This window comes from Panthera leo, chromosome B4, assembly GCF_018350215.1.
Source record: "Panthera leo isolate Ple1 chromosome B4, P.leo_Ple1_pat1.1, whole genome shotgun sequence".
Classification (NCBI taxonomy): Eukaryota; Metazoa; Chordata; class Mammalia; order Carnivora; family Felidae; genus Panthera; species Panthera leo.
The window spans coordinates 101008246-101021459 of NC_056685.1; the positions used below are offsets into that span (position 1 = coordinate 101008246).

At 35.3% G+C, this 13214-nt stretch overlaps 1 protein-coding gene across 1 annotated transcript in view; it reads left to right on the top strand.

Annotated features, from left to right (window-relative positions):
• The window catches only part of NAV3 (neuron navigator 3), a 599823-nt gene that overhangs the window by 537300 nt on the left and 49309 nt on the right, over nucleotides 1-13214 (top strand). The window contains exons 23-24 of the mRNA XM_042947238.1: nucleotides 1861-1944; nucleotides 9287-9398. Coding sequence (XP_042803172.1) covers nucleotides 1861-1944; nucleotides 9287-9398 — 196 coding nt within the window. The remainder of the gene's footprint in view (nucleotides 1-1860; nucleotides 1945-9286; nucleotides 9399-13214) is intronic.

Genomic DNA, 13214 nt, shown 5'->3' on the forward strand with positions numbered 1-13214 from the left:
CTTGCCATTGAAAACATTTTAAACTACAAGATACAATTCCTTTTTTATTTTTTAATTTAAAAAAAATATATTTAAATTCATTTTTGAGAGAGAGAGAGAGAACGAGTGGGGGAAGAGCAGAGAGAGAGGGAGATAGAATCCAAAGCAAGCTCCAGGCTCTGAGCTGTCAGCACAGAGCCCGGTACAGGGCCAGTACTCATGGACCACAAGGTCATGATGCTTAACCGACTGAGCCACCCAGGCGCCCCTACTATTCCTTTTTTTAAAAGACTGTTATTTTTCCAATTAAATCTGCTAATGAACCCTGGAGTATAACTCTCAAGGGTGTGTGTGTGTGTGTGTGTGTGTGTGTGTGTGTGTGTGTGTGTATGAGAGAGAGAGAGAGAAAGAGAGAGAGAGAGAGACAATTTGGGGGGAGGGAGAAAGAGAGAAGAGGGAGTGGAAAAAGAATAAAGAGTTGTTCTGGTAGACTGAAGATTAATAGAAGTATTCTCCACCAATTATCTTTCTCTATATAGCAATGTCAGGAAAAGAAAGGGAGCCCAGCCCAGCATAAGCTCAGAGCTAAGAACAAAGACACCTTTGTGTCGTGATGCTAATGGAAGGGACTTGTACATTCTAGCTGTTGGCAACAATGAAATAAACCTCTAGCTCTTACCAATAATGGAATAAACCTCTAGTCATTATTAATAATGAAATAAACCTCTAGCTGTTACCAATAATGGAATGTTTCTAGTGCCCTAATTCCTTGGACTCCTGTGATTCATCTGATAATAGTTACCTCAGCGTTTCAGCTCTGCTAGAGTTACAAGGTGAAGTATTTTAAGAAGTCCTTTTACTCCCTTCCCTCAAAGAATTAATCTTTTGCTGAGGACTACCAAATTTCTTCCCACACATAGTTCATTGTAGATGTAGGCTGTGAAATATTCCATCATTGTACCTTTGTAAGGGCACAATTAGATTGGATGAGTGTGAGATAACACCCCTATAGCTCTCCTCAAGCTACCGTGAAAGCTTGAAGGACCTCTTCTTCGTGCTTAATATTCTGTGGGTGAAGCTGTTGGATAATGGCATGTCGACAGAATTGGGCCTATTTTAGAGCTGTAAGATTGTCAAATACTTCTTAATCATAAGAGTTATGGTTTTATACAGCAATATGTATAATTCCGGGAGATTTAAAATAAAACCCGAAAGCCATGAAAACTTAAATAAAATATGACTGAGTGTTATTTCTAGCCGGCCAACCTGCACTTCCTTAGTTGAAGGGAATAAAGTAGAAATAAAAGCCATTTTATTAAAAAGAGTTTGGAGAATGAAGACAACTCTTTTCGACTGAATTCTTTGTAAGCACAAAAAAAGGAAAGATAATGTTAAAGCTGTCAGCAGATGTCTGACACTTGAAGGAGAGTGTCATTACAATAAAGGAACTAACAATATCTCCAAAGGTCATCATGCAGGTATAAAAAGGAGAAACATTTGCCCATTGACTATTGCAGTGACCTCCCCTTGAGCTTGAAGTCTAAAAACTTGGCAACTCAGAACTTTATTCAGCATTTTGGGTGTCAAATCCTCTGTGAGATGCAGGCCGGAAGGTGTTATTATTTGCAAAATGCCATCCCTTTTCAGAAGTTGAACTCACATTAAATGTCAAGAAATGGAAACACTGAATTTAAACTGAAGTTTAGGAATATAAATAAAGATTGATGTTAAAGGAGAGTCATCACTGAGAGCTAACCAAGATGGTCATAGTATTTAAAGAATTAGAACACCTGAAATTCAGCATTTTATAAAATGAAGAGTTTTCATCCATCTGCGTAAGGTCCTGACATTTAAAATGTGTTCCTTCCATTTTGTTCACAGGCTCACCTCGTAGCAGCTTTTGAAAAGAGTTTAGGGAATATGACTGGTCGACTGCAAAGTCTAACTATGACAGCGGAACAGAAGGTATGTTCAAGAATCACCACAGGGGATTCAAATAAGACAGCAAGTTACATAGGATGTTTAAACAATGCCTGAGATGCAGCTCCTTAAATATAATGCTTCAGAGGATCCCTTCCTTATTAGATTGAAACAATGACAAGATAATGCATTTTCTTGTCAGATTTTAATTTTTAAAGACTTATGATTCAGATTCATCTATATTAGAATACACACACACACACACACACACGCACGCACGCACACGCAAAGTTCTTTCTAGGCCATCTATTTCACTTCTGACTGGACCCATTAAAAGAATACCAAATGTTTTAAGAAAGAGAAGCAGTTGTATAGGGGAAGAGTTAGAATATTCCAGGAACAATTTGTTATGCAGTTGACAAGAATTACAGTCTGACAAGAATTTTCACAAATTTATGGTCTGTAAACCCAGTTATGGACCATGGCTATAATCTGAGATAGGCGTGAGGAAAGTCTGGAGGAGAGTGAGGACTCTACAAAGTAAAGGGACTCAGGGTACAGCATCTGTGAGATGAGACTGAAACACTGATCGTGAGCTGAAGTTTAGAAATGCGGAATGCTAAATGAAGATTTGGGTCGTTTGCACTAACATGGACCAGTTGGCATCTGGGGATGCTGTCTTTGAAAAGTAAAGCTAATTTATATGAAAAGCTTTAAAATAAACCTGACGGGTTTTTACGGAGTGGGAGAAGGAATTCTAAAAAGAAAGAAACAGAGAATTTAGGTCACAAGGCAGACATATCAAAAAGGTTCACGTTGCCTAGAAAGAGTATGGACACTTTCCATGGGGTGACCAGTAACTTACCTCTCTGCCGTTATTTCGGCCCTAACCTGGGTCCTTGGATGGGTGTCAGAGACAGATGCAGTCTCTAAAATTGTATGGAAACATTTGTAAAACCTGCATATGTGCATGATCTGAGCAGATGTCCAGTTTTCATCTAATTTTCAGAGATCCAAAATCTGAAAAGCTTTGGCTGTTTTCAGAATCTGTACCTATATCTGTCCCTAGAGATGGCTTCAGTTTTTGTCTTTAGTTCCGTAAAGTATGTCATTAGCTTTAGAGAGCTAGCATATGTTACCATTGTGTTCGTTTACCAATTTTTACATTAAAAAAAAAAAAACCCTGAATGAACAGCCCAATTAAACTAAAGAGAAAAATCAAATATTCCTCTTGTAGCCTGGTGTAATTAGCAAACTGTAACGTTATTTGCCCTTGTCTTCCATGCTCCTATTTCACAGATTTCCCTCTTGCCCATGAAAGAGAGCACTATCCATCCCTGTCAAACCTGTTCTGTAAGGGAAGATGACAAATGCCTTTTGAGCACAGGAATTTTATCTTAATCTTTTTTGAAGAGGAGAGGGGCAGTACAGTTTACCACTTCACTATGTAACCTAAGAACTTGGCAAATAGGATTACAAAGGTCTTTTAGGGCAGCCAAGTGGGAAAGAATATAAGGAAGCTTGAGTGTGGATCTCAGCGGAACCTCTTTTTTTTTTTAAGTTTATTTATTTATTTTGAGAGAGAAAGCATGCACAAGCTGGGGAGGGACAGAGGAAAGGAGAGACAGAATCCCAAGCAGGCTCCCTCCATGCCTTTAGCACAGAGCAGATGCAGGGCTTGGACTCACAACCTATGAGATCATGACCTGAGCTGAGATCAAGAGTCAGCACTTAACTTAGCCATCCAGGCACCCCATCAGTGGAACCTCTGTAAGGGCTGAGGAATTTTCCTTTTCTGACCCTCAAATTCATCATTTTATTTATTTATTTATTTATTTATTTATTTATTTATTTATTTATTTTAAATTCATCATTTTAAAAATCAGGATTATAATAACTACCTTACAGAAGCATTATGAGGAACAAATAAGGTACTATATAACACTACATACAGTGGATAGTCAAAAATGTTACCTTTCTTACATTGCTTTCCTTTTTCCCCTTAAGGGATATAGGATAAGCCAAGTTTATCATTGTCCATATGCCAGGCATATCACTAGAAATCATAGCTAGTATTTAAGTCTCATATCTTTAAAAAGTCAAAATTAATGTTTTTCACCCCCCCATATTTCCTTTAATTACTTTATAAGTAAAATTTCTTACAAAAATTGGAAAACTACGCAGTTGTTAATTTTTTCATAATGCCTATGAATAATGCCCAAATATTTTTAAACACATCTGCATAGTACCTGGAATTTTAAAATTATCCATAACGTAACATTGCCAAATTATGAAATTTTCTCAGAAGATGCCATGATGTCTGAAATTGCCTTGCCCTTTTTTAACTGAAAATAAAGTGATTGCTTGTCTCATTGCAAGCTGTATGCACACAACAGTGTTAGTAATTTATTTTATTAATCTGAGATGTATAACTTGCCTATATCCAAGGTGGTTTTGAGAATCATAAAATTAATTGTAATACGATATGGCACAACTCAGTAACGGAATCTAGTGAAAACCAGTAGAAGAATGTATATAACAAGACGCCTGAGCCTACGTAATCACTACTGCAAAGCACAAAATGGAATTGAATGTCAAGGAAGCCAGCACACAAAGGGGGATTGCTTGGCATGTGTAGCTCTCATTTTCTGACCAGAAGAGTATAATTTAGATCGGAGAGACAAACTTTTTGGCACTGAATTCAAGGACAAATTTATTGTAAAGTTTTTAAAATTGGGGTCATGGAATAACAAAAGACAAAATCGCTGTTCAAATAGACATTTCTCTAAAAGCTGAGGGCATAACATTTAATCATATTTCAGTAAAGTCATTTCTTCAGGGAGCTGAGATAAAAGGGTATATTGCTCTCTGGTGATCCAACAATCCTGGGAAAAAGATTAGAGCATATAGAGCAGAGGTTTTGAAACTCTGTTCTTGGAGTTCCAAGGCTCATTTGTCCATTTAATCATTCACCAAAGTTATATTGAATTTCTACTCTGTATAAGACACTGCTCTAGCTACTGAGAATTTAGCAGTGAACTATATGTATATGACATGTATTTTATAGTGTACATATATAATATATGCATTCTATATATGTAAACTGTGTATAACTGGTTATAAGAGTATATATTCCAGTAGGTGACAGATTATGATAAAAATATAGGATTTCAAGGGGCACCTGGGTGGCTCAGTTGGTTGAACATCTGACTCTTGGTTTTGGCTCAGGTCGTGATCTCGCAGTTTGTGGGTTCAAGCCCTGCTTGGGATTCTCTGTCTCTCTCTGTCCCTCCCAGAGGGTAATTTGAATCCATAAATTTTTCATGGATGCAAGTTACTTATACTACTGGGATTTGATGAACTAGTGTATTTTCTTAGAATCAGGGCTGGCTGGGTTCTTTCAGTAGAAAAATTTACAAGATTTCAAGGCACACACACAGGGATGGGGAGTAGGATGTGTTCAAAGAAACTACAGCTAGATAGTTTAAGATTAACTGAATGTCAGTGTGATGAAACCAAAGACAGGCTTAGCAGAAATTTTTTAAGAACCTTGCCTAGAAGGTCAAGTTGGTTGATGAGATTTATTGCCAAGCTTGTAGGAAATTTGCAAGTTTCCGGGAGAAACTTGGAAAGAGGTCAGATGCAGTTAGGAAATTAGGTTGGAGAGGATACCAAGCAAGGTGAGTATTATGACAAACTATTTGATCATCTCATTTTGAAGCATTCCAAGCCTGACCTTGATACTTATTTAGCCTCAGAGACATGTACAAAACAATTGGAAAAGATACTGCCTCCATCCACCTTCTTGTACACAAGAAACTTTCATGGAAAACTGGAATCTTACATCAATGGCAGGTATTTGGGACATCATTATCTACAATAGCTTATTGTAGGTAAATGAATTTTTGGTTCCCAAGTTTTAAAGTACCACGTTTGAAAAGTGAGAAACATCAATGAAATATGATCTGATCATCTATTCCCAAGATCCTGTACAGAATTATCCTAGCCTCAATCTTCTCCTTAGTATATATGAAGAGAGTAGGAAAATGGATACTACTGAATTAGAAGAGACTTTAAATCCTTATCCTGATGGCATATACATTTTCCAGTTTTTTTTTTTTATTTCCTGAAAGTGTAATATTCTTAAAACTCAAGTATCTTCTATTTGGTCACTTTCAAAATAAAGACACTATATGAAAATATTTCAGAGTATCAAATGATTTTATATTTGGCTATTTCTAGAACTTGCTTCTAATTATACAGCAAAAAAAGAGGAATTCATAATTGTACTTGGAAGCAGCATTGCAATTTCCAAGCATTATAATCACCTTAGAAAAATATGGCTTAAAAATAAATGTGAACAATCAATTATAATTATGAAGGAGAAGAAAAGGAAAACTAGAAATAAACTATTTAAAAACAATTTATATGTCTCAGTCAAGTTTTCACTTTCAAGTGCCTTCTATTAATCTTTATATACTTACTACTGGAAAAGAGAGAAAGGATAACCCTGACTTTGTTGCCATCCCAAGGAAATGATTTCACTGATTTAGCCATATCCAGACTTCCTGTTTATAATGAATAATAAAGTCACTGATGTTTTTATATGGCACCATAGGTGATCAAACACCCTGTTGTTAAAATATAAGTAGAATTGAAGCTTTACATTATTCTTAGGAGATAAACACCTGTTTAACATAGACCAGAACATTTGAGCAAAATCACCCCAACATTTACTGAGATCCTAAGTCAGGTGAAAAGATAAAGTCTACAACAGCTAAATAAGCTGAATGCTTTAAATCTGGAAGCACAGAGAAGGGCTTTAGTTTTTCTGAAAGGCAAACTAAGAGGTTTCAAGCTCATTCTACCATGGCCTTTAATGGTGAGAAAAATATTTAAAGCAAAGGGAAAAATCATATGGGAAGACTCAGAGAAAAGGATAGCTGTAGTTTGAAGTGATGTGGAAGATGGATCTCATCAACTGAAATAAGAAAGAAGGAAGGAATTTTTGCATGTATATAGAGATACCTAGTTCAGGTTTGAACAGATTATCACTGTCAAATTTACCTATCTTTTTAATTAAAGACACTGGAATATTTTATAGGTGCTTGCATGTACTTATGAAGTTCCCCTAAAGAACTACTAAGATGAATTTGGCTAAACTAATTTTTTCATGTATGTGATTTTCCAAAACTATATAATGAATATATCTGTTACCTAGTTATTCTTCCTTTGGGTCTACTGTGCCATGCTGCATAATAACTAACGTGCTTAATATGTTTTTTTTAGAAGATACTTAGTTTTAAAAGTGAGCATTCTTCTACCTCACATTAAAAGCTATTTTCTGAAAAAGCAATATTCCCTGAACATTCCACTTGTAATCTTTGTTATAACAGTTTTGAGAAGAGATTTCCATAGAAAACATTAAAGTTTAGACCCTGAAATAAGTCTGCTTACTCATAAAATTAAGTATGAGATCTCATTTCCATTTTACTTCTTTCAACTTAAAGCCACATATTTCAGCAGATTTTAATCCACGGTACAGGCACTGTTGATTTTAAATTCAAGGATGAAAATCTGATTTTAATCAAAATTTAACTTGTATTCTAGTTTACACGTTGTAAAATCACTCTTTAAATTATGTGATTGATTAAGTATGTACAGTAGATCTCCTTTTGTGAATAATTTTCTGGTAAAGGCAGAATGAATTTTCAGTAAACATTTTATCTACTGGGAAATTTATTTTAAATGGAAAACACGTTAAATTTTGGTAAACTTACCTATTACTAATTGATCAAGGGAAAAAATTTAGATAGAACTTGGAGAGACAGAAATTATGACGAAATTTGTATTATGACAGTGAAACTTTTCCACAAACCTGTTTCTTTTGTGAAAAATACATGCAAATGAATTACAGTCAAGTATTTAAGGATCCATCTATGAATCCAAAAGATTGTTACTGATTTTCATTATGTAATTCTTTGACTTACAAACTATTAGAAGTCTGTAAGAGGGTTTATTTTTTTAATATCTGTGTCCATTACAAATACGTCAGATATCCAGTGACAATAGTTACAGGATGTGCTAGGTATCTATTCCAAAGTTGGATATCATTACAGTTAGCATTGCCCCCTTTTTTTTTTAAGTGTCTAACTTTCGAATAGTCTCTGGATGTTCTCATATCTGAAGCAGTTTCCTACAAAGGCAATGTTGTGATCTTACCTTTTTTTGTATATTCGGAAGACAGAGAGTAGGAATAAGCTACTGACTATGGAGGGAAGAACCCAAGCCTGATTCTTTGGATTTCTGCCAACGATGCTAGAGAAAATGATAAATGACAATTACATTACCTAGGAATTCTCCCTCTAAGAGGCTGACAAAAATTCTAATTTTTAGAGTTGCTATCACGGCCAAGAATTCTGGATACTCCTGGTTTGGGGGCTCCCGATGGAAATACTGCCAATGCTAGAAAAAACACTCTACTTCATTTTGCAGTGAGGCACATGTCTTCCTGATGCTGCCTCGTAGTCACTTGTGGTTAAATAATTCATTTAGATAACTGTGAAAAATCATATTTGTATGTTCTTTGAGACACATCTTAAAGTTACCCTAAGTTCAATAAGAAAACAGATGTTGTATAAAAAATTGATTTGTAAGCTACCTTTTTTTTTTCTTTTTGATGAACTATTATTTAAGGAATGTACATTGCATATAATTCTATTCACTTTAAAAAATTCCTGTGTTGTTTTGGCTTGGTAAAATTGAGGTCTCCATGCTAAAAATCTTACTGGATAAAAAGTAGCAGAATCTAAGACGACCATGATTTGCAAAGCAGAATTTAATAATATGATATTTAGTAGCAATGAGTTAGGGATGAATACCTCTTTTTATACTTGGGTATGAAGAATCAATTCCCCAAGTGCAAAATCAAAGAGACAAAATCTGAAGTCATTCATTCAGGGTTTCCGGCTGACAGTAAAATGCAGTCTGATTCACCAGTACAATCCTGATAGCTAACCCTGTGATGTAATCTGGTGGTATTCATAGGTTTGGTATAAAATGAACCATGTGACATCTTGCTTTGTGTTGAACTGTCCAGCTTTAGGTGCCACCCTTTGAAAGGAATTTCAATTTGAAGTGACCTGAAAGACCATTCAGGTCACATTCATAAGAAAATAACCAAGGCATTTTTTTTGTTTTTATTCTCCTTTACATTTAACTAAATGAGAAGTTGTTAAATGCAACTTGACAAGGTTAGTCAGGCATCCAAATCTCTCAGGACGTTCGCACCACGTACAATTGAACCCAGTTGGTAGTGAATTATAAGCAAGGACATTTTGCTTTTCTCTCTAGGTACTAAAACCTCTAAATTCTATTTGTTTCACAGGAGTCTGAACTTATAGAACTAAGGGAAACCATTGAAATGCTGAAGGCCCAGAACTCTGCTGCCCAAGCAGCTATTCAGGGAGCACTGAATGGTCCAGATCACCCTCCCAAAGGTATATTTAGAAGTATTGCCATTTTTCATTCAATGTAATGAATATCTATTTGATTCATTAGAGTGAAGCTGCTTTTACTCAGTGGCATTGTCCTTTATAAGGAATAAGTTGGTATTAAGGCAGTCAGAATCCCAGAATTTAAGAACAGTAGCTTTCCTCATCAAATAAATTTTTAATTAAGTTTAAGGAATTTGCTTCTATAGTAGGACACACCTTTCTCTCCGTTTGGTTTGGTGAAAGTGGGGCTGGGGAGGTTGGCTAATACATTTATCTCTGACTTGAAGCAAAACAAACCCTGTAAAGACCATCAAAGTCTAGATCTGTAAAGAAGATGAATTAATTAATATGGTCAAATTCCAAGGAGAAGATGTGTGGAACAGCTCCTTCTGGGTGGAGGCATTAAAAAGGGACACTTCTTATGAAAATGCTAAAAACAATAAGAAAAAGGACTAAAAGTCTACTTTTAATTATTACTATACTTTGTCAGTTCTAAACAATAATAAGATAATCTCCTTTGCCATCACCCCCACCCCTTAGTTTCCCACTGTAGAAATGCTTTGTGTTAATGTCATGTCAGTTTTTTCTTTGCGTGGGTTCTACTTATTCATGCCCTACCTCTTTTCAATGGCATTCAACATACTCAACTCTTCACCAGCTAAACAAATGCTTTTATAAATCTTGAATGCCCTGTCATGTATGTTTCCATTTCCAGGGGAATTCTGGGAACATTTTATGGAATCTTTTAATGTCTCCAGCAGCCAGTCACACTTCGGACCCCTGGAGTGTGGCATCTCTTACCATCAACCCAAAAGGGTTCTCTCCAGGATCAATAATGATTTACACGACACGAAATCTAGTACCACATTTAAAATTCTTACTGTATTTAACATGCAGACCGCATTGTATACTGATGTCCATTCCATCCTAATTGACACATTAATTTCTTGTAATGTTTGTAATATTCACATTCTTAGTTTTTTCTCCTGCTGCATTGAAATCTCTTTGAAAGTTTCTTTTGCAGGTTTACTCATTTGTATCGTTTTGTTAAATGCTGATATTTCTTAGAACCCAGTCCTAAACTCTCTTCCATTATGATTTTGTGCATTGTGATTCCCTTCTCCTATCTAAAAATCTATAAACTCATCTAATACTCTGGCTATAATTATCATTTATGCATTGATAACTGTCAAAAATATTTCTTCAGGCCAGGCTCATCTCTTGAGTTGCAGATCTATAAATCGAGCTGCATAAGAGAGAGCTCCACTTGGTTATCTTTGGATGTCTCTTTGTCACATTAAATTCAACATCTCCAAATTTGAACTTGTCATCTTCCCTCTCAGACCTGCTTTGCCTTCAGTGTTCCTTGCCTCAGTAAGTGGCACCACCATTCTTCCATATAGCCAGCCATAAACCTAGATGTTCATTCATATATCCTCCTCTCCTCATTCATTAAATCACCAAGTTCTATTGATTCCACCCCTTAAATATCTCTTGGATGTGTTCCCTTTTCTCAGATACTACTATTACCATCCCTTATCTCTCCCCTGAACTGTGACCACAAACTCCTAAATCCTTCCTGCCCTTCACCTTAACACTTTTGTATCATTCTTCACACTGAAACCAGAGCATTAGTCAACAACAAATATCTACAGGTATCCCTTGCCTTTAGGATGAAATACAAACTTCTTAACATGACATAATTTCTCTTCATCATCTTTGTTCACTCAACAAATATATAATGATTATCAGTTATTTGCTAGACACTGGTCTAGACCTTATGCTTTGCTTTTTTGTCACATTGTATGTTTCAGCTACCCTGACTTCTTCTAATTCTCTAAAAGTTTTTTGTATGTTCTGTTTATTTCTACTTAAAATTTTCTGCCTTGTGTGCTCAGCATAAAAACGTTTTGAGACCTAAGAGAGTTAGCCTAAATATGCCTCCTTGACCCTTAAAATTAATGAGGTCCCCTTGTGGTATGTTTCTGGAGATAACTGTAGTTCCTCTATCAAAATTTGCATTGTACTTTGGTGCCCTAATTCATGTAAGGTCTGCCTTTTCTAATCAATGGTAGGGTGGTATGTTTTCTCAACCCTAGTGACTGTGGGGGTGCTGTACACATAAAAGGGGTTTATTTGAATTTTAATTTAAGAAAATACAATTTTTGGTGTGCCTGGGTGGCTTAGTCCATTAAGCATCCAACTTTGGCTCAGGTCATGATCTCACAGTTCATGGGCTGGAGCCCCACGTCAGGCTCTGTGCTGACAGCTGAGAGCCTGGAGCCTGCTTTGGATTCTGTGTCTCCCTCTCTCTCTCTGCCCCTCCTTTGCTCATACTCTGTCTCTCTTTCTTTCTCAAAGATAAATAAATACTAAAAAAAATGTTTAATAAAATAAAAAAATGCAATTTTTTAAATACTAGAATTCAAATTTTAGAAAAAATTTATAAAGTGAGAGATACTTAAATTGAAGGACAAACTAGTCCTCTAGGGGCTACTTCTGTTAGGAATTTAGCAACTTTCCATGCGGGGGAGTTGATTTATATGCTACATGGAAAATTACTGCATATTTAAAGCTTATCTTAGAGCTATAATAAAGCAGCTTATGTTCTGAATCTTCATGTTGTAAATAGGTCCAGAGAAGGGATTGAAAAAGACTTAATCCTTTCTTTAACACAGTACAAGTCACTGAAGTAAAACTTTCTGGAAGGATTCCTTTTATCTTAGGCAACAGGTACCCTAATGTATCTACTGGAATTGAAAAAAGGAATTCCTCTGCTCACTAATGTGGGAGGGGTACATAAAATGAGTAAAATGATAACAGTTAATATTCAAATTGGTCAAGAAAGATTAAAAAATATTTTATAAGATTTAAAACTGACAAAAACAAATAATTATAAGTGTATATAGGATATTTTTGTTTCTATAATATATATTCAGTGAACACAAACTGATTCTTACTATCTTGACCATTGGCATCACATACAGAAAATAAAGTCTGTTGGACTGTTTATGTATCTCTCCATGGGTCATTATGGTGATTGTATAAGCTATAAGCTATGAACTTACAGTCTGAAATCATATTGAGATTTGGTTTTCGAGAGCTTTACACATTTATGTCAGGTAAATTTGTAACATATAGTCTTACAATATATATTTGGAGTGAGGCAACAGTTTCATAGACAGGTCAAACTGAGACAAAATCACGTAATTAATGTAACTTTCTATTTTCTATGTGTTCATCCCATTTATTAACAGAGCCTGATAAATAATAGCAGTCTATAATAGAATAAATTTATTTATTCATGCACAAATGTTATCTGAGTAGCTGATATATACTAGTCGCTCTGTTAGATCTTGAAATACAAAGATAAAAAACAAAGCCCCCTACTCTCAAGGACTCACAGTCCACTGCCACAAAAGGTTATAAATATATCTCTGTGTAAATTTAATGATATAGAGATACATATATATAACCATATATGAAAGGTAAAGTAATAGAAAATTTTACTTTTATTTTTCAAAATATACTTTTTTTAAGTCACTACCTCTGTATATAAACATAGAATAGTTTTTCCTTGAGATGTACCAAATACAATTTAACAAAACACGTAGTAAATTGCTATGAACAGTGAATACATTTTTAGGAATGTTAGGCAAACAGTTGTGCTGAATGAATAAGAATAATATTGCCCACAAGCACTTACTGATTGCCTACCATAAGCCATAGTGTGCACAAGGTCCTGGATATACAACGGTAAACAAAACAGATATAATCTTTGTCTCCATTAAACATTTACACTTGGGGCACCTGGATGGC